This window comes from Odontesthes bonariensis, chromosome 17 (assembly GCF_027942865.1).
Source record: "Odontesthes bonariensis isolate fOdoBon6 chromosome 17, fOdoBon6.hap1, whole genome shotgun sequence".
Classification (NCBI taxonomy): Eukaryota; Metazoa; Chordata; class Actinopteri; order Atheriniformes; family Atherinopsidae; genus Odontesthes; species Odontesthes bonariensis.
In genome coordinates this window covers 35136587-35163649 of record NC_134522.1, presented here as the reverse complement: position 1 = coordinate 35163649, position 27063 = coordinate 35136587, and the positions used below count along the sequence as shown (strand labels likewise).

The 27063-nt window shown below is 45.4% G+C and overlaps 1 protein-coding gene across 1 annotated transcript in view; it reads right to left on the bottom strand.

The window, feature by feature from the left end:
- Positions 1 to 3253: 3253 nt before the first annotated feature.
- Positions 3254 to 27063, bottom strand: part of baz1a (bromodomain adjacent to zinc finger domain, 1A) — a 48804-nt gene continuing 24994 nt past the window's right edge. The window contains exons 14-30 of the mRNA XM_075448350.1: positions 21892 to 21999; positions 21530 to 21609; positions 17365 to 17468; positions 16845 to 17083; positions 16517 to 16734; positions 12409 to 12539; positions 12154 to 12308; positions 11821 to 11972; positions 11313 to 11384; positions 11046 to 11131; positions 10774 to 10938; positions 9653 to 9900; positions 9458 to 9577; positions 9213 to 9388; positions 8666 to 8853; positions 6955 to 7042; positions 3254 to 6549 (exon numbers count right to left, since the gene is read on the bottom strand). Coding sequence (XP_075304465.1) covers positions 6374 to 6549; positions 6955 to 7042; positions 8666 to 8853; positions 9213 to 9388; positions 9458 to 9577; positions 9653 to 9900; positions 10774 to 10938; positions 11046 to 11131; positions 11313 to 11384; positions 11821 to 11972; positions 12154 to 12308; positions 12409 to 12539; positions 16517 to 16734; positions 16845 to 17083; positions 17365 to 17468; positions 21530 to 21609; positions 21892 to 21999 — 2506 coding nt within the window. The 3' untranslated portion in view covers positions 3254 to 6373. The remainder of the gene's footprint in view (positions 6550 to 6954; positions 7043 to 8665; positions 8854 to 9212; positions 9389 to 9457; positions 9578 to 9652; positions 9901 to 10773; positions 10939 to 11045; positions 11132 to 11312; positions 11385 to 11820; positions 11973 to 12153; positions 12309 to 12408; positions 12540 to 16516; positions 16735 to 16844; positions 17084 to 17364; positions 17469 to 21529; positions 21610 to 21891; positions 22000 to 27063) is intronic.

Below are 27063 nucleotides of genomic sequence, written 5' to 3'. Positions count from 1 at the left end.
CCATACAGAGACCAAGTCAAAATCTGAAGATGTTTGTGCTTGTTGTGGTCTTCCATACAGAGACCAGGTTAAAGCATTAAGATGTTTGTGCTTGTTGGGGTCTTCCATACAGAGACCAGGTTAAAGTATTAAGATGTTTGTGCTTGTTGGGGTCTTCCATACAGAGACCAGGTTAAAGCATTAAGATGTTTGTGCTTGTTGGGGTCCTCCATACAGACCCCAGGTTAAAGCATTAAGATGTTTGTGCTTGTTGGGGTCTTCCATACAGAGACCAGGTTAAAGCATTAAGATGTTTGTGCTTGTTGGGGTCTTCCATACAGAGACCAGGTTAAAGTATTAAGATGTTTGTGCTTGTTGGGGTCTTCCATACAGAGACCAGGTTAAAGTATTAAGATGTTTGTGCTTGTTGGGGTCTTCCATACAGACCCCAGGTTAAAGCATTAAGATGTTTGTGCTTAATGGGGTCTTCCATACAGAGACCAGGTTAAAGTATTAAGATGTTTGTGCTTGTTGGGGTCTTCCATACAGAGACCAGGTTAAAGTATTAAGATGTTTGTGCTTGTTGGGGTCTTCCATACAGAGACCAGGTTAAAGTATTAAGATGTTTGTGCTTGTTGGGGTCTTCCATACAGAGCCCAGGTTGAAGCATTAAGATGTTTGTGCTTATTGGGGTCTTCCATACAGAGCCCAGGTTAAAGTATGAAGATGTTTGTGCTTGTTGGGGTCTTCCATACAGAGCCCAGGTTAAAGCATTAAGATTTTTGTGCTTGTTGGGTCTTCCATACAGAGACCAAGTCAAAGTGTGAAGATGTTTTTTGCTTGTTGTGGTCTTCCATACAGAGACCAGGTTAAAGCATTAAGATGTTTGTGCTTGTTGGGGTCTTCCATACAGAGACCAGGTTAAAGTATTAAGATGTTTGTGCTTGTTGGGGTCTTCCATACAGAGACCAGGTTAAAGCATTAAGATGTTTGTGCTTGTTGGGGTCCTCCATACAGACCCCAGGTTAAAGCATTAAGATGTTTGTGCTTGTTGGGGTCCTCCATACAGAGACCAGGTTAAAGCATTAAGATGTTTGTGCTTGTTGGGGTCTTCCATACAGACCCCAGGTTAAAGCATTAAGATGTTTGTGCTTGTTGGGGTCTTCCATACAGAGACCAGGTTAAAGCATTAAGATGTTTGTGCTTGTTGGGGTCCTCCATACAGAGACCAGGTTAAAGCATTAAGATGTTTGTGCTTGTTGGGGTCTTCCATACAGAGACCAGGTTAAAGTATTAAGATGTTTGTGCATGTTGGGGTCTTCCATACAGAGACCAGGTTAAAGCATTAAGATGTTTGTGCTTGTTGGGGTCTTCCATACAGAGACCAGGTTAAAGTATTAAGATGTTTGTGCATGTTGGGGTCTTCCATACAGAGCCCAGGTTAAAGCATTAAGATGTTTGTGCTTGTTGGGGTCTTCCATACAGAGACCAGGTTAAAGCATTAAGATGTTTGTGCTTGTTGGGGTCCTCCATACAGAGCCCAGGTTAAAGCATTAAGATGTTTGTGCTTGTTGGGGTCCTCCATACAGAGACCAGGTTAAAGCATTAAGATGTTTGTGCTTGTTGGGGTCTTCCATACAGAGACCAGGTTAAAGCATTAAGATGTTTGTGCTTGTTGGGGTCTTCCATACAGAGACCAGGTTAAAGTATTAAGATGTTTGTGCTTGTTGGGGTCCTCCATACAGACCCCAGGTTAAAGCATTAAGATGTTTGTGCTTGTTGGGGTCTTCCATACAGACCCCAGGTTAAAGCATTAAGATGTTTGTGCTTGTTGGGGTCTTCCATACAGAGACCAGGTTAAAGCATTAAGATGTTTGTGCTTGTTGGGGTCTTCCATACAGAGACCAGGTTAAAGCATTAAGATGTTTGTGCTTGTTGGGGTCTTCCATACAGAGCCCAGGTTAAAGCATTAAGATGTTTGTGCTTGTTGGGGTCTTCCATACAGAGACCAGGTTAAAGCATTAAGATGTTTGTGCTTGTTGGGGTCTTCCATACAGAGACCAGGTTAAAGCATTAAGATGTTTGTGCTTGTTGGGGTCTTCCATACAGAGACCAGGTTAAAGCATTAAGATGTTTGTGCTTGTTGGGGTCTTCCATACAGAGCCCAGGTTAAAGTATTAAGATTTTTGTGCTTGTTGGGTCTTCCATACAGAGACCAAGTCAAAGTGTGAAGATGTTTGTGCTTGTTGGGGTCCTCCATACAGAGACCAGGTTAAAGCATTAAGATGTTTGTGCTTGTTGGGGTCTTCCATACAGAGACCAGGTTAAAGTATTAAGATGTTTGTGCATGTTGGGGTCTTCCATACAGAGACCAGGTTAAAGCATTAAGATGTTTGTGCTTGTTGGGGTCTTCCATACAGAGACCAGGTTAAAGTATTAAGATGTTTGTGCATGTTGGGGTCTTCCATACAGAGACCAGGTTAAAGCATTAAGATGTTTGTGCTTGTTGGGGTCTTCCATACAGAGACCAGGTTAAAGCATTAAGATGTTTGTGCTTGTTGGGGTCTTCCATACAGAGCCCAGGTTAAAGCATTAAGATGTTTGTGCTTGTTGGGGTCCTCCATACAGAGACCAGGTTAAAGCATTAAGATGTTTGTGCTTGTTGGGGTCTTCCATACAGAGACCAGGTTAAAGTATTAAGATGTTTGTGCTTGTTGGGGTCCTCCATACAGAGACCAGGTTAAAGCATTAAGATGTTTGTGCTTGTTGGGGTCCTCCATACAGAGACCAGGTTAAAGCATTAAGATGTTTGTGCTTGTTGGGGTCTTCCATACAGAGACCAGGTTAAAGCATTAAGATGTTTGTGCTTGTTGGGGTCTTCCATACAGAGACCAGGTTAAAGTATTAAGATGTTTGTGCTTGTTGGGGTCCTCCATACAGACCCCAGGTTAAAGCATTAAGATGTTTGTGCTTGTTGGGGTCTTCCATACAGAGACCAGGTTAAAGCATTCAGATGTTTGTGCTTGTTGGGGTCTTCCATACAGAGCCCAGGTTAAAGCATTAAGATGTTTGTACTTGTTGGGGTCCTCCATACAGAGACCAGGTTAAAGCATTAAGATGTATGTGCTTGTTGGGGTCTTCCATACAGAGCCCAGGTTAAAGTATTAAGATGTCTGATGAGCTGGAGCAAAATGATGATACAATTGATTTGAACAACTTAAAAACTTCTTAAAGGGGATCAAATGTCAATAAAAACTTGGTGAGTATGAGCAGGCTGTTTAGAAAAACTCAGTTTATTTTAACATTAGAACAACAACAGGTGAGGAACAGGAAGCTGAGGGCAGCTAGTGGTCATAAATAAAGACAATGCAGAGACTTGAGACTAAATAAATACTGGACAGAGAGGGGGGGGGCACTGCAGCAGCTCCAGTGTAGTCTACAGCCAACATCCATCCATCCAATCAGAGAGGGACAGCTCAGCCAAACAGTGTACAAAAACTCATTCAAGCTGGAAAAGTTGCAGTAGTCAAAACAAGACATAAAAAACCATCCACAGAGGCAGCAACAGCTCAAGGTCTTAAAGGAACAGGTCAACATTTTGGAATGGTCTGCTCAGCTACAGAAGTCAGCATCACTTTGTGTTTCCAGGCAAATGTGAACAGTGGGAAACTTTCATTTTAACATGGTGGAAGGAAACCGCCTGCTGGATGCTGCACACTGACATGTTAGGGAACCAGCGTGGTTCTGCTGACCCTGCAGCTCTCCTGGAACATTTATTTTCCTGTTGGCTTTTCATGTGCTCACTGGGTTTTTAAACCTGAGGAGCTCATGAAGGCAAACATCCAGATTATCAGGGGGGTTCTGTTTGTCCCTGCTGAATATCAGCGTCAGTGTCCAGCTCCATCTACAGCACCACATCCCCTCTGAGATGTGCGCATTTCTGTCACAGCAGACAAAAAAAAAAAAAGAAAAGAAATGAAGCCATTTTTCTTTGGGAAATTTGTAAAAAAATAAATAAATCAATAAGTTGGTTCCATTTTTCACCCCCAAACAATTCCAACATTTTCTCAACACGATCTAACAGTAGTTTATTCTTCTTCTAAGAGCGGAAAGGAAAGAGGACGGCAAAGTGTGGAGCTGTTCATGTTCACAGTACAAAAGTCTGAGACTACACCTAAAATAACTTACTGGGAGAAAAGGACATTCCATTTCTTTGAAAAACATTTGAACTCTAAACTGTTCATTTCTCCATATGAAAATACAACTATTAAAAATTCAATTTAATCACACAAATATCCAGTTGACAGTTAATGACTTTCACCTGAACCTTTCTACTGACTTGGAAATGCAAAGTTACTGCCGTGATAAAAACCCTGCTGACACACCGACTCCAACAGGCTGATTCTGCTGAGTCAGCATGCACACATACAGCTGTGGGGTGATACAACAGTATCAAAAAGCATCACCTGAGCAAGAAGCCTGAGCATGTGCTGAGGCAGCAATGCCATGTTGTGCACTGAAGCTGATGAGATAGAAAATAACTTGGACAGGAAGTATTCCTCTCACTGTGGAAGACTCCCACTTCAGAAACTGAGAAGTGTTCAACAGAGCTTTTTTATTCTGGCAGTAACTTAACAAAACAGGAAAATGGGTTTTAATTTCCATCCTTTCATTCCTCACACACACTGGCATCTGTTCCCATTGATTCATTTAATGTTGACGGCCTCAGAGGTAGCCTCAGACGTAGCCTCAGACGTAGCCTCAGAGGTAGCCTCAGAGGTAGCCTCAGACGCAGCCTCAGAGGTAGCCTCAGAGGTAGCCTCAGACGCAGCCTCAGACGTAGCCTCAGACGTAGCCTCAGACGTAGCCTCAGACGTAGCCTCAGAGGTAGCCTCAGAGGTAGCCTCAGAGGTAGCCTCAGACGCAGCCTCAGACGTAGCCTCAGAGGTAGCCTCAGACGCAGCCTCAGAGGTAGCCTCAGAGGTAGCCTCAGACGTAGCCTCAGAGGTAGCCTCAGACGTAGCCTCAGAGGTAGCCTCAGAGGTAGCCTCAGACGCAGCCTCAGACGTAGCCTCAGAGGTAGCCTCAGAGGTAGCCTCAGAGGTAGCCTCAGATGCAGCCTCAGAGGTAGCCTCAGAGGTAGCCTCAGACGCAGCCTCAGAGGTAGCCTCAGACGTAGCCTAAGAGGTAGCCTCAGACGCAGCCTAAGAGGTAGCCTCAGACGCAGCCTCAGACGCAGCCTCAGACGTAGCCTAAGAGGTAGCCTCAGACGTAGCCTCAGACGTAGCCTAAGAGGTAGCCTCAGACGTAGCCTAAGAGGTAGCCTCAGACGTAGCCTAAGAGGTAGCCTCAGACGTAGCCTCAGAGGTAGCCTAAGACGTAGCCTCAGACGTAGCCTCAGAGGTAGCCTCAGACGTAGCCTCAGAGGTAGCCTAAGACGTAGCCTCAGAGGTAGCCTAAGAGGTAGCCTCAGACGTAGCCTAAGAGGTAGCCTCAGACGTAGCCTCAGAGGTAGCCTCAGACGCAGCCTAAGAGGTAGCCTAAGAGGTAGCCTCAGACGTAGCCTAAGAGGTAGCCTCAGACGTAGCCTCAGAGGTAGCCTCAGACGCAGCCTAAGAGGTAGCCTAAGAGGTAGCCTCAGACGTAGCCTCAGAGGTAGCCTCAGACGCAGCCTCAGCACCTGGAAACCTGCGGCTGCTCTACTGCCGTAAAAATCAGCTGCACTGAGAAAAACAGTTTCCATTCAGATCAATGCTTCTGTCCCTGAGCAAGCACGAGCAGCGTCATTGAGTGGTCTTCCTCACTGTCAGTGCAAAGATTCTTCAGTGGTTTTTGCTTTTCTGGGAGAAAGAAATATCAGTGAAATCAGCTGGGACTCTACGGATTCTACTCTCTACAGCACCACATGTCTGTGTGTCCACCGTGTGTCCACACGCACACACACACACACACACACACACACACACACACACACACACACACACAGAGGAAAGAAATGCCCTGAACACCAGCTGGTTGCAGGAAGGCAACCCCAACTTTTCTACATCTAATGAGCTCAAAGTAGCCTCAGCTTTATTTTTCTGATCAGGTGAGCATGTGAGAGGGGTGGAGCTAACGGTACGTGGCAGGTGAACTCCCATCTATACAAGCTAAGTTCTGGCCCTGTGGAACTTTTCCTGGCTAACATCATTTTAATGTTTGGCTCTTTTTAAGTGGAGGCCCTCATTACCTTTTACCTCTGCAGATGGCCTCCTAATGAAGTCCACATGCTCTCTGGGGTCACTGACACTAAACTAATAACACCACGTGTGTCCATCACAAAGGCGATTCTTCAACTTCTGCTCCAACCCCTGCAGCAGGGCGGGCAGCAGCGGGTCACAGGAGTGCGTTGGGTTCAGTGTCGGGGACGTTTGGCGGGTGGGCCGATGCAGCGTTCTGATAGGCCAAGCCTGCTGAGCTCCGAGTGAAAGAACTGCTGCAGGCGGTGTCCAGCCTTGGCCTCGTTAGTGTGGCGGGGATTATACTGAAGACAGTTGGAGAACATCAACTCCACGTCGGAGATGAACTCCCCTGCAGACAGAGGGGAGAATGCATTTTACTTTTGGTTTCCTGTTGTCAGCTGAGTGTCAGATATCCATGTTAAAGAGCCTTGTTAAGCCAATAACACATGGAGGATGCATCATGCTTCTGCAACGTGAGTCCAACTGTGTCATCAGAGTTGGTGGGCATAGTGAAGAGGGCACAAGCCGGTCTGTAAAAAGCTTCACTCTGATGTACAGCACAGTTAAAAAAACAAGAAAACTGTCAGGAGAGCACAGGAAACCTCCGAGGGGGAGACCTGCCCAGCCGGTGGGATCCTGCCTCTGAACGCCTGCAGCTGCTCTGCTGCCAGGGCCGATTTAACCCGAGCACCACACATATCATCAGCCTGATAAGTTCAGCTCTGCAGTGATGCCTTCACAGCTTCTTTCTTACCTGCCGTCTGGTATTCATAGTTGTTGACTTTCTCTCTGACGGTGCTCAGAGCGATCGGCTTCTTAATGATGTCGTAGTAGTCAGGAACCTGCGGACAGGCACAAACAGGACGATCACAGAGGGGAACCCAGCAGATGCATGCCTGGCCAAAGCTGAGCTCATGCCAGGAGTGAGAGCATCACAAGTAGTCTGAAGCTGAACAGCTACAGCACGGCCTCACATGCACAGCAGGAGCGTTCTGAAGGCTCCTCACACCTGAATGGGGGGCCGGTTATGAGAACCCTCAGGAAAAATATCACCCTTTCAAAGTAAATCCAGACGTGTTAGTTTCACATGTCTGGATTTATTAACATGTTTACAAAATCCATACAATTCAATACAACAAACCTTCACCTTCATTAACAGTTTATTCCAAAACATCTACATAAATGGGCAAAATGGACTCTGGTATCAGCCTCCAAGGAAGCATTCTGCAGCTGAGGACAAGCCCTTTCCATCCAACTGACAATATTAGATATCAAGTTATCATTTCCATCCAACTGACAATATTAGATATCAAGTTATCAATAAAGGTTCCCGAGGCTGTCAGAGCCGTTCAGCCCCAATTCCATGATGTCAGCTCTGGACAAACCTCTCACTTTCACTCACTGGCCAACATCTACAGTCTAAATGAAAAAGTCTGCTCATCAAGGTTACAAAAGAAAGAAGATCATGAGTTGGCCTCACAGCGCTCAACTTTTAACATCACTACTGAGCAATATTTAGTGAAATGGACTCAAAAAGACAATCACAGCCACTCATGGATAGAATTAAAACAAAACCAAACTCAGATTTATCCTTCCAAAACCCCTCCATTCATTTTCTATACAGAAAGAACCCAGCTGGGAACCCTGTTGCTGTGAGGCCATGTAACCAGGGCGCTAGTTCCTTCATAACCAACAATTATCATCAGAAATAACCAACTAAAACATTCAAAACCATCAGTGCCATTTCTAAAGGTTAACAGCTTATATTAAATTCAGATCTGTTTTCAATGACATCTGGAATCCATTTTTATAAAAAAATAAAAAAATAAAATATCATCATGATTAGCATCATTTCTCTTATTACTGAAAATGAATAACCCAGCGGCTGAAGCCAAACTAAAACTAAAAGTTTGTTCTGGATGTGCATGCTGAGACTGAGGCAAACAGAAACAGGCCTTAGTCTGGACCCCTCAGCATCAAATGTATCTCAGTGCTTTAACTAAACTCTGGTTTTACATCGGTCTCCAGTAATTTAGGATTTTTCTAAGAAATGATTTCCCCCGCTTTGTTTTACCATTATCATCCATTAATGCACTTTATCTGTAGTTCTGATCACCAGATTTTGCTTCATTGTTGCAACGTCTTATTTTAGCAGAATTTCCACATATAAAGCATTGTGTAATCATGTTTGAGGTGTCGTTTTCGGGGAAAATCAAACTATAAACCAGGGAGAAGAAAAAATTTTTTTTAACATTTAATCTTTATTTATGCGGTTTCAGCACTTGGAGAGACAGGAATGATTGATAACCCAGCCAAGGCAATTCCCATACAGGCTGATCAGGTCAAAATGCCGAAGAAAGGCTGAACTGCTCAGCTGATTAGAGAGCTGGGAGCCCCCCCGACCTTCAACACCACATCCACCATGTTTTAAAGAGAGAAGACGCAGTAAGTCAGCGTGTGCGTACCTGAGTCCTGGACACCAGCTTCATGAAGGGCCAGCTGTCTTCATGTCTGACCAGCTCAACGGTCAGCTGCTCGCAGGCTGACAGCTCGTGCACTCCCTGGTTCCTCCCAGAGGAGCGCCGGCTGGAGGACGACGACGACACTGGGAGAACAGGGAGGACGGTTCTGGATGCTTTAGGTGACACAACACCTGGGTGAACAGCAGAGGAGACACTGAGGTTTGACTCATGATGACCCAGCTTAGAGGATCAGCCACGTGGTTTCCCTTCATCCTGATCGGCTCAGTTTCTGCATTTCATCTGATTGTGCTCAACAGAAACCACAAAGTCCACCTGCCAGCAGCTGTTTAACTGCTGTGGAAGGAATATTTAGCATTTTGTTTGCTTGAAGATGGCAGGTAAGTGATTTTCATTTTGGGGCCCCAACTTTAGTTCCTGACTTTGCCAACAGGCATTCAAACTTACCTCCAAACTTGATTTCTGAAAGACTGTTCAGCTTTGAATTGGTTGGTTAGTGATGTTAGTTTCTTAGTTGATATTCAGTTTTTACCCGTTGGTCTCTTGTGGAACTCGCGCTGACCAGGTGACATTTTGGAGCTGCTGTTTGGTGCCGAGATCTCGTGGCTCACGTGGGCGCTGTTCCAATTCTTTGAGCGTGTCGGAGCTTTATCATTGGTCGTCATGGTTGCCTTTGATGTAGGCTGTGCGGCCTTTTTCCCTGAGGATCTGTGTTCAGTTGTGTGCAGTTAGTTAACTGTTCAAGATTATAGTTCAATCTGTTCCAACGGTACTCACTTGGCGGATGAGGAGTTCTTCCCTGAAGGTGCGGGGCTGTTCTTCGGTGTGGCCTGCTGACCTTTGGGAGTGGCCTGCTGGCTCTTGCCTTTGGGAGGCGGAGCTTGGCTCCTCTTGGTGCTGCAGAAAAGAACAACCTGCTTTTTTGAACTGCTCGCAGAACTAATGGACCCATCTAAAAGCTTCAACAATTACCTCCCCACGACCTCCTCCTCCTCATCCTCTTCTTCCTCCTCTTCTTCTTCTTCTTCTTCTTCTTCTTCCTCCTCCTCCTCTTCTTTATCCTCTTCCGACTCCTCTTCATCCTCAGACTCCTGCTCCTCCTCTTCATCATTCTCTTCATCTTTCTCCTCATCAATAGAGGATCGCTGTCGAGACGGAACACGGCTGGATCTTTGTTTGGGTCGGCAGTCTGGACAGAACCAGTCCCCCTCTGGAACAGACTGAAAAACGAAAATAGAACGACTGTTGGAAGAGTTTCCACAATGTTGTAGCTCTCATGAAAACGTTTAAAACCTGTGCTGCATCACAACGTGTACAGCGTTACAATAATGATTCCTGAACATGTGGGAAAATTATTCCTCAAGTCCTGCGTCTCAGGCAGTGAAAGAGACGAGCCGCTTTAAGCCTGATTTATGGTCGTCTAAGGAGAGCAAAGACCCTCCTGGAGACGCTCTCCGTCGCTTGCGTGCGTCGGCCAACATTCCTATCTATCCGTCGAGGAGACGGAGACTGGCGGAGACCACAAGGGTTGTGATTGGTCGGCTAACAACATCATTTCCGGAATCACTTTTCCGGTTTAGCTCCTTCCTCTCAGAACAACAACACCGCCATTTTTGAAAGAGTTTACTGTGTGCCGTTCAACATTTGGTCAAAGTTATTTGCATTTCTATATCAATAAGCTCCAACCCCAACAACAGTCTTTCTCTCTCGGTCGCCATCGTTCACTGTGAGGAGTGGAACGGAGCCAGAAGTGAACAATCAATAAACCACTTTCACCACAGACGTCGACAGATTGGGTCGATTGATTGGTCACAGATTGGGTCTAACAAAGCGCCGTCTACTGATTGGGAAGTGAACTGCCTTGGGTATCCGACATCCCGACGGAAAACTTTGAAAGGTTTAAAGCCTCTGCGTGACCACGGAGTCGGATTGACGGATAGCGACGGAGAAGCATACCGAGGCCTTTATGATTGAGGACCATTCTAGGGTTTTTCTGGGATACTTTTTGTTCTTATATTAAGATCTGCAATATCTTTCTTGTCTTTGCCATCTTGAATGTTTGGATCTTTAAAAATAAGTCAGACTTAATCTACCTTAAGACGGGGCCTCAGACAGTGCGTGTGGTGTCCTCGATCGCAGCTGTCACACAGCAGCATGTTGTCTGCATCCCCTTTGCGTCTGCAGATGCGACAGCGGGCATTGAGGATTGAACGGGACCACAGGATGCTTCGCTCCAGACTGGAAAGGTGAACGAACACCTGGGAACACATAAAACACAAGCTGGAAGTCAGGACATTCTTTAAATAACGTGCTGAACAGCTCCTCACAGCACAACCACCAGAAGCTGGCTTTGGGAGATTCTGACCTGAGAGATGCTGGAACAGGACTGCAGAGACTCCCTCCATCGTTCCAACACCGTCTTAATGACCCGCCCACTTTCACTGCCACCATCTAACAGAGGTGCAGAGTGAGAAGCACAGTGACTGTTTAGCTGATGATTTACACTAAGTGGATCGCTAATGAATAGACTGACAGAAAAAAAAAGGAAAAAATTTAAATATCTTGAGTATGATAATGATATTTAGTTCCATTTTTTTTATATCCTGTGACTGTAATTAGAATGAAATCATACCATCACTGGCCGGGTCCTCTTCTTTCTTCTTGTTTCTCTTCATCTTCTGATCTTTCCTCGACTCTTCATCACCTGCAGAAGGATGAGACAAGTACCACAAAAAACATTTTACAATGTTTAAGATGGAAAAATACGACTGTATTCATTTTACAATGTTTAAGATGGAAAAATACGACTGTATTCTTTAAATGTGATCAAACAACGGTCTTCTGCAGAAGGTCATTCCTGCCCACTGCAATAACATCACACAATGACTATTTCATTCATGACCGTTGGTTCTTGTTCGATTTATTTTTCTCCAAAGGATCAATTATTTATTATCAATACTATCACCTAAAATGCGACCACCATAAACTTCCCCTTTGGGAATGAAAAGTTTCGGTTATTATTGTATTCTATTCTGTCAGTAGCTCTTTAACCTCTGAAGTGTTCAGACACTGATCCTGCACAGCACTTTTATTCTTTTTGTTTCCATTTAAGATCGTTCCAAGAATGGAGAAAGACCCACCCAGTGGAGCTTTGAGGAAGCGCCTCTCAATGCCTTGTTCAATGTGACCAAGGGCCTGAGCCAAGATTCGTACCGAGCTGTTGACCACCTGAGGAGTCCCGCTGCCGCTGGTCCCACAGGCAGCTGAGGCATCAGACTTCAGCTCCTGCAGCCTGACACAAAACTACACATTACACATCCTGCACACCCAACACAGGAGCATGGACACGTGGCACACAGCCACGGTGAGCTCTGAGCACACCAAGGCTGACAGCTTATGTTGTTTTACTGTCATCATACTAACTATATAATCAGACTAAGCACCCAATGTCAACATGTCAGGGAAGAAACTACCTTTCAGTGCCCCGGTCTCTGCCTCTCATGTGGGTGGAGTCCACCTCCATGGCTTCCACCTGTCCATTCGCCCTTGCATGCTCTCTGCTATCAGAGCTGAGCAGCTCGTAGTTTCCTGCCTCCAGCGCTGAGCGCCACATCTGTCTGTCCATCACCTGAACACATGGACAGATTGACAGGTGAGTGACAGGTGAGTGATGCATCAACTGAGTCTGAAGCTACCAGTCATTTGACATCATCAGCAGCTTTACATACTCTCAGAGTTCCAAGGGTTCCCTGGTGGATTCGGTCTTCCATGTCCAGCACTAAGTCTCTCAGTCTCACCTCCATCAGGGTTTCAGCTGCAGCAGTGCATTCTGGGACAGTTTGGGAGAACTCAAGCTCATCTGGAAAAATGGGACAGTGTCACAGTATTTTTTAGATTGTCCACAGAGACGGGAGTGTGTGCCACCACTGAAGGCGCTCGCCTGCATGTGCTCGCCTGCATGTGCTCGCCTGCATGTGCTCGCCTGCATGTGCTCGCCTGCATGTGCTCGCCTGCATGTGCTCGCCTGCATGTGCTCGCCTGCATGTGCTCGCCTGCATGTGCTCGCCTGCATGTGCTCGCCTGCATGTGCTCGCCTGCATGTGCTCGCCTGCATGTGCTCACCTGCATGTGCTCACCTGCATGTGCTCACCTGCATGTGCTCACCTGCATGTGCTCACCTGCATGTGCTCACCTGTGTGCCTGTATGTGCTCGCCTGTATGCCTGTATGTGCTCACCTGTATGTGCTCACTTGTATGCCTGTATGTGCTGGCCTGTATGCCTGTATGTGCTCACCTGTATGTGCTGGCCTGTATGCCTGTATGTGCTCACCTGTATGCCTGTATGTGCTCACCTGTATGCCTGTATGTGCTCGCCTGTATGCCTGTATGTGCTCGCCTGTATGCCTGTATGTGCTCACCTGTATGCCTGTATGTGCTCACCTGTATGTGCTCACTTGTATGCCTGTATGTGCTGGCCTGTATGCCTGTATGTGCTCACCTGTATGTGCTCGCCTGTATGCCTGTATGTGCTCACCTGTATGCCTGTATGTGCTCGCCTGTATGCCTGTATGTGCTCGCCTGTATGCCTGTATGTGCTCGCCTGTATGCCTGTATGTGCTCACCTGTATGCCTGTATGTGCTCACCTGTATGCGCTCACCTGTATGTGCTCACCTGTATGCCTGTATGTGCTCACCTGTATGCGCTCACCTGTATGTGCTCACCTGTATGCCTGTATGTGCTCACCTGTATGCGCTCACCTGTATGCGCTCACCTGTATGTGCTCACCTGTATGCCTGTATGTGCTCGCCTGTATGCCTGTATGTGCTCGCCTGTATGCCTGTATGTGCTCGCCTGTATGCCTGTATGTGCTCGCCTGTATGCCTGTATGTGCTCACCTGTATGCGCTCACCTGTATGCCTGTATGTGCTCACCTGTATGCGCTCACCTGTATGTGCTCACCTGTATGCCTGTATGTGCTCACCTGTATGCCTGTATGTGCTCACCTGTATGCGCTCACCTGTATGCGCTCACCTGTATGTGCTCACCTGTATGCCTGTATGTGCTCGCCTGTATGCCTGTATGTGCTCGCCTGTATGCCTGTATGTGCTCGCCTGTATGCCTGTATGTGCTCACCTGTATGCCTGTATGTGCTCACCTGTATGCGCTCACCTGTATGCGCTCACCTGTATGCGCTCACCTGTATGCGCTCACCTGTGTGCCTGTATGTGCTCGCCTGTATGCGCTCACCTGTATGTGCTCACCTGTATGTGCTCACCTGTATGCCTGTATGTGCTGGCCTGTATGCCTGTATGTGCTCACCTGTATGTGCTGGCCTGTATGCCTGTATGTGCTCACCTGTATGCCTGTATGTGCTCACCTGTGTGCCTGTATGTGCTCGCCTGTATGCCTGTATGCAGCGCTCGAAATTAATGGTGTCCCGACGTCCCGGGGACCATAAAAAATTACACAGGGACACAACATTATCATATCTGGGACAATCGCGGGACCATGAGAAAAAAAACTTAAAAAAAAAAAAAAAGTTATTATTATTAGTTACTTATTATAAGCCCCCTCTGTCCATTCTAATTGTTTAAAAAGCTAACAGCGAAAAATACATTGATGTTCATGCATGTCGGTGCATCAGTACAGAGCAGCGCATTCTAGAATGTTTTAGAATCTTTGGCCCAAGTCTGCCCTCACTTGCTAGAGTTAGAACTAACGCTAGTACTAGGTCTACTACGTGCAAGACACAGTTTACAGAATCAAATCATTCTCACATGCGTGACAAGAGCTGAAGACTGAAAATGTTAAGGTGGTTAAAACGGGCCGTGACGAGCAGTCAAAACGGCAAAACCGGAAGTGCGTTACTCACTGCGGCTAGCTTTAGTAGCGCCGAATTCTGAAAGCTGAAATTGAATAACCTCTCAGAACGCCGCTCTGAAGCTGCTTTTAAAAACTTCCCACCTATCTGTTTGTTCTGTTAAGTACTGTGTTAAGGCACGTATTGTATGGCATATGTGGTGTAAAGTTGGCTAAGCATTTGAGTGAAGTTCTTTTGATGGGAAAACTCAGTAGTACTGAGTCTGCACTACTGTGTGGTTGTCGCTTGGGTTTGTCGTTGTCACAATGCATGCAACACAACTCTTTATCAGCAGTGCATTTCTGATATCTGCTTTACAGTAGCTCTTTTCCGTTAACGGGACGAGAGCAGTCAAAACGGCAAAACCGGAAGTGCGTTACTCACTGCGGCTAGCTTTAGTAGCATCAAATATTGAAGGTACAAGTAGATGAAATGAACATGAAAGGGGTGTTGTTTTCAACTATAGTGTAGTGCAGATGTTGTGAGATGAAACATTTTCTAAATGAGCTGTTTGGCTCCTTTAAATAAACAGGTGTCTATTCAGTGCGGTCGCCAAAGTTAAAAAAAACTGGAAATGGAATGAGTCTTATTTTGAAGAAGATATTGTATATGACAGGACATGTCATTTGCGTTTTGTAACTTTTATTGTAACATTGCAGTTACAAATATAGGCCTAATACAATATTCAGATGATTCTTAACCACTCCGCTCAATTTCAGACAAGAGAAAAATGGGGACACTATTGCTTGCATTCGGGACAATACAACACAGAATTCGGGACCACTGGGGGACACAAAGAAAAAAAGTTAATTTCGAGCCCTGCCTGTATGTGCTGGCCTGTATGCCTGTATGTGCTGGCCTGTATGCCTGTATGTGCTCACCTGTATGCCTGTATGTGCTCACCTGTATGCCTGTATGTGCTGGCCTGTATGCCTGTATGTGCTCGCCTGTATGCCTGTATGTGCTCGCCTGTATGCCTGTATGTGCTCACCTGTATGCCTGTATGTGCTCACCTGTATGCCTGTATGTGCTCGCCTGTATGCCTGTATGTGCTCGCCTGTATGCCTGTATGTGCTCACCTGTATGCCTGTATGTGCTCACCTGTATGCCTGTATGTGCTCACCTGTATGTGCTCACCTGTGTCTGTATGTACTCGCCTGTATGTGCTCGCCTGTATGCCTGTATGTCCTCGCCTGTATGCGCTCACCTGTATGCCTGTATGTGCTCACCTGTATGTGCTCACCTGTATGCCTGTATGTGCTCACCTGTATGTGCTCACCTGTATGCCTGTATGTGCTCACCTGTGTCTGTATGTGCTCACCTGTATGCCTGTATGTGCTCACCTGTATGTGATCACCTGTATGCCTGTATGTGCTCACCTGTGTGCCTGTATGTGCTCACCTGTATGTGCTCACCTGTATGTGCTCACCTGTATGTGCTCACCTGTGTGCCTGTATGTGCTCACCTGTATGCGCTCACCTGTATGCCTGTATGCGCTCACCTGTATGCCTGTATGCGCTCACCTGTATGCCTGTATGCGCTCACCTGTATATCTGTATGCTCACCTGTATGTCTGTATGTGCTCACCTGTATGCCTGTATGTGCTCACCTGTATGCCTGTATGTGCTCACCTGTATGCCTGTATGTGCTCACCTGTATGCGCTCACCTGTATGTCTGTATGTGCTCACCTGTATGTCTGTATGTGCTCACCTGTATGCCTGTATGTGCTCACCTGTATGTCTGTATGTGCTCACCTGTATGCCTGTATGTGCTCACCTGTATGCCTGTATGCGCTCACCTGTATGCCTGTATGCGCTCACCTGTATGCCTGTATGTGCTCACCTGTATATCTGTATGCGCTCACCTGTATATCTGTATGTGCTCACCTGTATGCCTGTATGTGCTCACCTGTATGCCTGTATGTGCTCACCTGTATGCCTGTATGTGCTCACCTGTATGCCTGTATGTGCTCACCTGTATGCCTGTATGTGCTCCGGTCACAGCTCTGCAGCAGCTGCTGAAGTTTGTCTCTGTCCTGCAGGAGCGCCTCCCTCAGGCTGCTCTCTCTGTGACCTCGAGGGTTCAAAGCTTCAATCAGCTGATCCACCTCTTCCAATGAACTGTAGAAGAACCACTGGTTGGGACGGCTGATTGGTGGGCCGGTGGGCCAGGGGGCTGGGCTTGAACCAACACTGTCAGGTTGTGAAAGCAAGGAAGGTTTACTTAGCGTTCTGTTAACGCTAAGGATTGGTCTCTACTCACTGGTTCAGAACTGGTTCAGAACGGGTTCTGAGTGACCCACCTTTTTCCAGTTGGTTCATTCTTAACAACGCCTTCCTTCTCCATGTTGGTCACTGTGTCTTCAGCAGGTTTTGGGCATGGCTGCAGCATGTCTTCTGTCAGGCCAAAGCAGTCCTGCTCCACAAACAGAGCAGAGGCCGAGGGGAGGATCCAGTATCTGCGGTACAGCCGGTCTCTGCCAAGAGGCAGCAGGCAGGTGCAGGCCGCAGCCCTCTGAATCCGCTCCTGCAGCTCTCGAACCTGCCGGGACGAGACATGTGAGCTCACCAACACTCACTGTTTTGATCATGTTACTGGGATTTTTTTTATGATTTCTGCTAAAAAAAAAAAAAAAAAAAAAAAAAGAAAGAAAATCTGACAAAAGACCCTACAAATGAATAAAAACAAGCTGGAACTGCTACATGGTAACACAGGGTGACCAGCACAATTAACTGTAGGTCTGTTATTTTACAGTTTGTGAGAAAAGAGGACATGAGTCAGCAGATGTGTACCAAGGTGAGCCTGCAATCTCCACTTCTGACCTTTTCCTGTTCTTTCTCCAGCTCCTCTGCAGCCAGGCTGGGAGGACAGGATGAGGGTTTGGGCTCAGAGTTGGCCTGTTTCTGCCTTTCTTCCTTCTGGTTACCTTCAACAGAAGAAAACAGGACAGCAAAATGAACACACGTTTCATACTGCACCTATCCAAACCTTTAATTGTTTTCCACACTCTGACGCTTGTGCACAATTAGTTTGCTGGAGAAGCTCATCATGTCAATGTCTGTATATGGAGGCACGCTCCTACATCATACTCACCCCCCCGAGTGGCAAAAACATTAAACAAGGCCACTGCTGCTAGTTGTGGGAATGGAAGTACATGTGAAAACAGATAGATAGCTGGATAGATACAACTTTATTGATCCCTCTGGGAAATTAAGGCTCCAGCAGCAGTGCAGCACCATAAAAAACACTCCATATAGACGATATAACAGAGAGAGTAGAAGCGAACAGTAAATATACATTAATTAACATATAATGGCATTGTTGTAGTATTCACTATGTTGGCATTTTGAACAACACAGTTTCTGTTATTGTGTTCTTATGTTACAAGTACATCTTTTGTATGCATCAAAGTCGAAGTAAAGCCTGAACTGTGGACGTGTGGTCGTACTAAAACCCGGAGGAAGTTAGAATGCAGAGGCCACGGTGCAGCCAGTGTTCTATCTGAGCAAAGTTGGGGCTCATGACACAGTTCAGTTGTGGGGGCAGACTTTTAAACTTTTTATTGGGAAGTTTTTGCTGGGTTTTCCACACTGACCTTCATTTTTTACTTTTAGAAAGCATTTTACTAAACCTGGTGATCGGTATTAAAGGACAATTTCGGTCGTTTACAACATCCAGCTGTATTGCCCAATCTACCCATGATTTAGCCATAGCAAAGACGCAAAAAAATGTCATCCGACCCTGACAGTGTTGCTTGCACGGAGATTTCGGACTGACAACATAGCCATGGGGGCATCAATTTATATTGTGTTTTAAACGCTATTTTTATACCTCTTCTACAGCTCCAAACAACATAACACTTACGTGGTAGTGAGTAGAGGGTCCCTAAAGCCAAACCGAAGTGTCCCGAGGTCTTCATGTGGTCGATATAGAGTCCAGAATGAATTCAATCAAGCCAGTACCTGCTCTCAATCAGAGCTCTTCCGTCAACATGAGGCGATCTCACGCGAGACGTCACGTGAGTCCGTAGTTGATTGCCGAGTGTGGAGTAACTTGCTCTGGAAAGTCACAATTTCGTTGCCGTTCTTTTTACAAACATAGTCCAGTATTTCTTTCGAAAGTGAAATGAAGTTGTATGCAACAGCAAAGCCTAGCTTACTAACAGGTTGGAATTTTGAAATGTCACGTGACGTGACACGTATTCCATGCTGGGAATATGGGGAGTAGAGACAGAGAACTATAAATAATGAAAATCAACTAAAAAATTTGTCGTTTCGTTGAGGCTCTCATCGAACATAAGAACGAACGGTGATTTGTTTACCTTGGACACCAGTTCCTCTTTAATATACACAGCTAAACCAAACTTGGCTATGTACGCCGTTTTGTCGGGACCACAAGTAATTGTGGCAGCGATGTCGGATTCGGGGAACATGCATTTAAACTACTCTGAAATACCCTCGTTTCCATTATATGAATGGTGTTTGGCGATTGTGTTAGGAGTCCACAACACCTCTGCTTTCATGGTTGGTGTGGACCCAAAAGCTGTTCGCAGATCTACTCTAGTTGCGGTGACGGTCGTAACTGGAGGGGCTGTACTAGCAGTAGGCTTGTTAACGTTATCTGCTAGCTCAGATACATTTATAGCTAACTGGCTAGCGTTGGCCGGTTGAAACACCCCGGCGATGGAAGGAGTTTGATCCTTCGCTTCGATATTATTCATTTGCTTGGAGGACTTGGCGTGAGACTCTAAAGCCTTCAAGCCCATAGTACCAAGCTGAATCCTCTTTTTGCACAGTGTGCAAAAAGCCTCGTATACATTATTGTCCACTGGTTTTAACCAGTGACAAAATTATTCTTTCTCGCGCCACGCTTCATTACATTTACATTTCCCCATAATCCCAGCAAGAAATGGGAAGCAAGGACACGCAAGCAAATGTTAAAAAACAACATAACGGCGTAAGTTAAACTTTCTTGTTTTCTGCTGAGATTTGCCTTGATTTTTCACGCTTCTGCTTGGCTTGTTGCTGTGGTCTGTGTCAGTGCTGTAGCAATGTGATCGGACCCGGGGCGGAGCGGTAGCGTTCTCAATGATTGGTTCCGCCACTCTTCACTTAGGCTACATTATTTAGGCCTTTCAAAATAATAGTGGCCTAGTTGACAAATGAAACGTTTGAGGAGAATGCGATACGGAGAAGTTACTGCACAAATTTTAAGACCAAGATATCAAAATTCAAGACTTTTTCAAGTCTTTTTAAGGTATTATTTCCAAATTCATAAATTCAATGCTTTTAAGACTTTTTAAGACCCCGCGGGAACCCTGCCCTGCGGACTTTCAACTCGCCTTAGGCGCGGTAATTGACGTTCAAGAGTCATTTCATCAGATAACAGCAATGATGAGCGAGAGTAGTAAAGAACAGACCAAAAATATGAAGAGAATATAGAAAAAATAGAAAATAGAAGAGAAGTAGACTTGGTCTTGGTAGTGTTGCCACCAAGCCATCTGGCGTGTTTATTGCATCGATAAATATGAAACGTCACAGACTTTTGCGTTTCCGTATGCACGCAGATTTTCACCCTAAAACGCTCGTCTAAATGCAAATTTAAAAGTGAAAACGAAACGCCACTTTTGCGTTTTGGTTTCAGATCGTTTCCGTGTAAAGGTAGCCTGAGTGTGCTCTGCCACTCCATCAGTGACCTACAAACAACACATCCAGAGTGTGTTTTCATTGTTGCCGGGGACTTTAACCAGAGGCTCAAACACACTGGACCGAGCCTACACAAACATTAAGATTGCATTCAAGGCAGCCCCCCGGCCCCTCCTTGGCTCAGACCATTTCTCTGTAACGCTAATTCCTGCATTCATGCCCCTGCTCACCAGAGGAAAACCCATGGTGAGGCAGGTGAGGGTCCAGCCTGAGGGATCTGTGACAGCATTACAGGACTGGGACATGTTCAGGAAAGCTGCAACTGAAAACCAACACATCAGTGTGGAGGGGTATGTTGAATCTGTGTCTGCGTGCATCCAGAAATGCATGGAGGATGTCTGCGTCACCAAGATGGTCACCACACGGGCAAATTAAGAAACCCTGGATGACCAATGAGGTACGTGCAAGGCTGAGGGTACGAAATGCAGCGTTCAAGTCCAGGACCAGAGAGGCACTCTGACCTGAACCGGGCCATCAGAGCGGCAAAGCGGGCCTATGGTCAGAAAATCCAGGGATTCTTCCACGACCCGACGAACACCAGGCGCATGGAGCAAGGCTACCATCACAAGCAAGGCGACCATCCCAGACTACAAGGCTGCTCCTTTACCCTGTGAGGACAACACAGACTTCCTCCACGCACTCAACAGCACCCCTGCCAGGAAATCCACACCTCACCGACATGAAGAGGCACTCAGACTTGAGAGAGCTGATGTCCAGAGGACGCTGAGAAGAGCCAACGCATGAAAGGCAGCGGGCCCCGATAATATACCTGGACGGGTGCTCAAAGACTGTGCTGACCAGCTGGCTCACGTCCTCATGGACCTATTCCACACCTCGCTGACCCATGCTGTCGTTCCATCCTGTTTCAAGACTGCCACCATCATACCAGTGCCCAAAAAACATAGATTTTCATCCCTCAATAAAAAAAAATAAAAAAATAAAAAAAAGTTTTCTTTTTTTCTTGGAGCCTTGCATGGTAATCTCACTCAATTGTACATTGTGAATGTGCTTTTGAATGACAATAAAGTCTGTCTAAGTCCAAGTCTACAGCAGCACTTTCCCAATTTAGATGTATGTTGACTCAGTGCGGCATAAATGAGAACAGTCACATGTCTAGTGACATCACATGTATACCCACCATAAGAACTAGGAAGAAAATGACAGTAAGCAGGCACGCTTTCTGCTTTTAGAAGCATAAAAGGAGACCTTTCAGAGGACAGACTGCTGAAAATATCCAATAAAGTGGAGTACTTTCATTTTAAATTCAGCTCAGGGGTTTTACCTTTTAATGTCGTCATCATCTTGTTGGATGGATTCATTTCCTCATCATTGTCCTCAGAGGGATGTTCCACAGGTTCTTCACTGAGGAAAGAGAAATATAGGATACCACCTAATAATACCACTGAAAAAGAACTTATTTCTCAACCAGTTTTAAGGCTACAAACTTCTATTTGTGCACTCTTTGGATGATTGCATCTACAGCCACACAACAGCATAAAAACAATGCCATAAACACTTGTTTTTCTTCTTATAAATGAGAAGCAACAAAAAACAAACACTCATTAAAGCAGTTGCATATCTCATATCTGAGAAGGGGCGTCTTCACCGAGAGTTACAAACTACTTTGTGTTTCTTTCTACATACCCATTTGTGTGGAACCGATCCTTCATCTCCTGTTCTTTTAGTTTCTCCTCCTTCTCTTTCAGCCTCTGCTCCTGCTCCCTGAGCTTCTCCTCCTTCCGAAGACGAACCCTAAACGTGAGATGAGACGCAGCAGGTCAGAAATTTCATCAAAATCACTCCATTTTTTGCACTCATACAGCTGTGATTGACAGAATTGACAAATGATCTTGAAAAGAAAATTATATTGCTGCAGTATAACTCACTAATAGCATATCTTTGATAATGTTTCCTGAATTTGAACTCCAACAATGAAAATCCCCATCATCTTAAAGCCATGGAGTCAAACAACACCGGTGGATAGTGGTGCAACGGATCAAAAAACTGACGGTTCGGATCGTATCACGGTTTTGAGTCACGGAACGGATCATTTTTCGGATCAGCAGAAAAACTAGACAAAAATATGACTTTGCTTTACATTTATTTAGTAGAACACTTATTGCAACCTTTTTTGTTCACTAAATAAAACATGTAACCCAAGATGTCAATTCAATGCTTAAATAAAATGAATAATATAAACACAAATTAAAGTACAATATAAGACATGACACTTTCATCCTTTAAATGGTCAGTGTACAAAAAACTCAAAGGGCAATTTAAGGCATGAAGCCTTATAAACATGGAGTTTAAATAAAAACTGACCTATGTATGCACACATCAAATAGAATGAAATGAGCAGAACTAAATCACATGTGCAAAGCACCCTATTTGTGGACCCGGTCCTGCCTCATTCACTGCGTTTATCTGATTTTAAGCATTATCTGTTGTGACTGGGATATTTGTATTGGGTCTCTCTATCCTCCACTCTGCCACGGCTTCTACCAGTACCTGAGCTAGATTGGAGCTTGTGTGACTCTCATAGAGGCGACGTGTCTGCAGCACAGGGCTTCGCATCTCCCTGTTCACTGTGATATAGTGAGCGGTCACAGTTACATAGCTTTCTGTTGCTCTGGAGGTCCACCCGTCTGTGGTTAGCGCAACAGAAGTAGCCTGGGACAATTCCGTAACAATTTTTAACTTTTCCTGCTCATACAGACTTGGCACAATCTTTTCACTGAAGTGGGTGCGCGAGGGAATTTCATAACGTGGCTCAAGCACATTGAGCAGTTGTTTTAACCCCTTGTTTTGCGCAACAGAGTATGGCCTCATGTCTGCAGCTATAAACACTCCGATAGCATTTGTTATAGCTTTGGCCCTGTCAGATTCTGCTGCTAAAGGGTGTTTAAATGTCGCTGTGATTAGTGGTTGATGCGCAGCACTCGTCTTGGAGCCTGATGCAGGAGCTAACATGCCAGGATGATGGCGCTTCAAATGCACTGCCATGCTGGATGCATTTCCACTCTCATATGGCTTTCTCGTGCCACAATGCCGACATACCGTACTTGTTTCATCCACCACCCTTCGTCCATCATCATTGTATGTGACAGGGAAGCCAAAATGTGCCCATACATGTGACTTAAATGATGCAGGGGGGTTTACAAGTACCTCTCCTCCTCCGCTAGCCATGGCTACCACTGTGCTTTTCTCCTTTAGGTTGAATAGACGCGCGGCCTCCACATAAACACGCCTCCTTATTTATTTATTTCGTCAACCAATCCGCGGACCACGTACGTACCGAACCGTAGAGAGAAATCCGTTCGGATCACGGATCAATTATGATCCGTTGCACCACTACCGGTGGATGCTTATTAAATCACCGTTTGTGATTAATAACCCTTTTTTTATAACCTACCGGATGTGCATGCAGGGGAGAACACAGCTGCAATGAAAAGCAACATCTCTTTCAAGATAAGTTGAAGATGCATTTCTTCCATCACAATCAAACCATAGAATTAAACAATGTCTTTTTTCCACCATCATATTTCTCTCATTTTTTAATAAGCCATGACTTCCTTTCACTATACAAAGCTTTTTACATACATACAGTCAAATAAAAACAGATTCTCCTGCAAAACCAGATGGCAACTCTTCAAGATCAGTGTGAAGATATGGAGGGGAGAATGAGCCGGAGAAACATCCCAATGGCTGGTACAGCAGCAGAAGGACTGGGAGATAAAGGTGGACCGCTCGCACTCAGTGCCGGACGAGCAGGAGACTGGGGGAAGCCACGGGTGATCAGACTCTGGCCAGACTACGGATCACATACCAGGATGAGAACAAAGAGTTTCAAGATCCCAAAAAGGTCATGTAGTATGTTCAGAAAATTATCCAGTGAGCAGAAAGCTGTGTGTCTCCGTCTGTGACGATGATGATGACGAGTCACTTTTATACTCTAATACTCTGTTGATACAGAACCGCTTTCTGCTTACCATTACCCCAACAGGTGCATTTAACCAGGTCGATTGTGCTCCATAATCTACATCGTTAAATGCACAATGAACAATGGATACATTAAAAATGATAAGCTATGATGTGAAAGGTCTTCATAACCCTGTTATGAAAAAGAAAATATTACTCCAATAAAAATAAGCATTTCCTTCATAACAGAAGAACTTAAGAAATATCTCAACTCAAGCAACGACATCCTTCATACTGTTGGACTGTGCCAAAGCATGTACACGGGGTCGCATCATTTCATTCACATCTGCAAGGAAAAGAGAGAGGGATGCCAGACAACAGGAACGGGTTGGAAGAAACTTAAAAATATTTGGAATATGGAAACCAGGCAAGCAGACTGATAGCATTTAAACAGAGGAAACAACAATCCTCTAATATAGTACGGAGAATAATGATATCACAAGAAACCACTCTCACAAAACCAGACAAAATAGCAGAACCATTTGCACAATATTACAAATCACTAACAAAGAACAGAGACACCTGCTGCATCAACGCAGAACTTACAGAGTTCCTAAATCACAGAACTAAATGATTCCACAACTCCAGAGAGAAACACGCCGATCAAACCCAATTCCACCACACGTCCAGGTCCTCACCACCCTTGGATTTTTGGCCACTGGAACCTTTCAGAGGGAGATTGGAGACAGATCGGGGGTGTCCCAGTCCTCTGTGAGTCGTGCGCTCCCCTTGGTCATCAAAGCTCTCATCCGTTTATCACCCGTGGTACATCAGATTCCCCTACACCGCTGTCCAACAAGTACAGATTAAGAGGGACTTTCATGCCTCGGCTGGACTGCCAAACATAATCGGAGCAATAGACTGAACACATATACGCATCAAAGCACCCGTGCTGTTGTGGAGCACACTGAGCTGAAGGCCAGGTGGGAGTGTCTCCATACAGCGGGGGGCAAACTGCTCTGTACCCCAGAGAAGGCATGCCAGATTTGCACAATATTGCCATGAACGAGGGTCTCCCACTAACCATTTCTTCTTTATTTCGGTGACATTAAGAACTACAGGTGACACGGAATTAACAGCACTTTAATAACTTCCCATTTCTTGGCTTTAGCAGGTCCCGTAATTCCACTGCTGACACTGCTGAAAATGACAGATTTTCCTTTCTGGATATCTGAAAGCAGAACTTCAGTCTCAGAGCCCCTAAAGTTGTTCTTTTTGCACCTTGATGCCATTCTCATGACTCAGCACTTCCTGGCACAGCAGAGAGGAAGCACAGCTTATATGGTATCATTTTGGGTGTGGAGTATGCAAATCTACTATCCTCGTGCACGTGCGCTTAAATACGCACGGGTGGCATTCATCATTTACGCAGGTCGTTTACACACTTTTTCCAAAGTTAAGAGCGTTTGTTGAATCTGACGTGGCGTGTTCGTACGAAACCTTCTTACGAAAAGTGAGAGAAATTTAGAATAAAAATACAAAAATCTTCTTTCATGAGAACCAATGTCTTTTTTCTGGCCACTCTTCACTAAAGCCTAGCTCTGTTTGTCCAGCTTATAGTGGTCCTATGAACAGATACATCAGCTTTCTCTGTGGAGCTTTCCAGCTCCTTAAAGGGATACAAGGTAGTTTAGCGGCAGTATAGCGATCTCTATTGGTCAAACTGAAATTCTACACTGTCGTAAAAATGCCCACCTGTACACACCCACTAACTAACCATCGTGGCGAATGCTGCCGTTGTGTTATTTAGTCAGTGCAGTTAGGTCATCTGATTCACAAGTGTAGACTGCCCACGTAAGATACTATAATCAGAGATTTTCTGAAGAGAGAACTCAAGATAATATGCTATAATCCTGTTGCTGGAGGAAGTGGCCGGGGACAGCTCGTCTGGGTTTCTCTGCTCAGGCTGCTGCCCCCGCGACCCGATCCCCGGACAAGCGGCAGATAATGGATGTATGGATGGACTGTTGCTGATCTTGAATGGGATTCTTCCCTCATCATGGTGTATTCGTGGAGTGATTCCTTTGTATTAGCAGACACTTACAAAAGTTACATCTTAGACAGAGATGCGCGCAGGCACTACCAACATACACGCCGCAATAAACGCAGACTAGCTCTACACTATTCCGATTACAATCACAAATTAATCAATTTTCATTTGTAGATAACAATTCTTGTTCGGATCAAAACGCTATTCTTATTCTAATCAGGTCAGTCCGTGTATTTCTGAAGCTAGGCTACGTCTCGAACTCAGGAGGAATTAGAGCACCGTCATCACCTGTCTCTTTACGATCTAAAACGCAGGTCACTATGGTAGATGAACAAGATCACGCTTGGAGAAATTTCACAAAGATGGGAAGTGCCAACATCGAACGTTTCATATTCAGTCTGTGAAAGGCAGAATATGAAACGCTTGGTGTTGGCTCTTCAACGCAAGCGAACACATAGCTACAACTACAGCTAGCATACAGTACCTAGCTAAGTGCCGTAAACACAAACGACTCTTCTCGCGCATCACGACACTTCAGAAGCGGGTCGCTCCTGCCGAAGTTACATATGGGATTTTCAGCATACAGACCCCTGCTGGGAGCGAGACAGGCTTCATTTGCTTACTATTGACTTGTTTAACCTTTGTTAAACTCCTGAAGGCTATAATTTTAGGTGAAAATGCTACCTAGTGCCCCTTTAAGGCTCATCTTTGGTCTCTTTAGCCGCTTTCGGACAGAGCCGTTCTAAGAACGCAGTTATCAGAAGTGTCCTACTCGAATTTGGTTCTGATAACTGTCCTTCCCCAGCGGAACTGTTTCAGTCTGCATTCGCACATGAGTCGGGACCAGG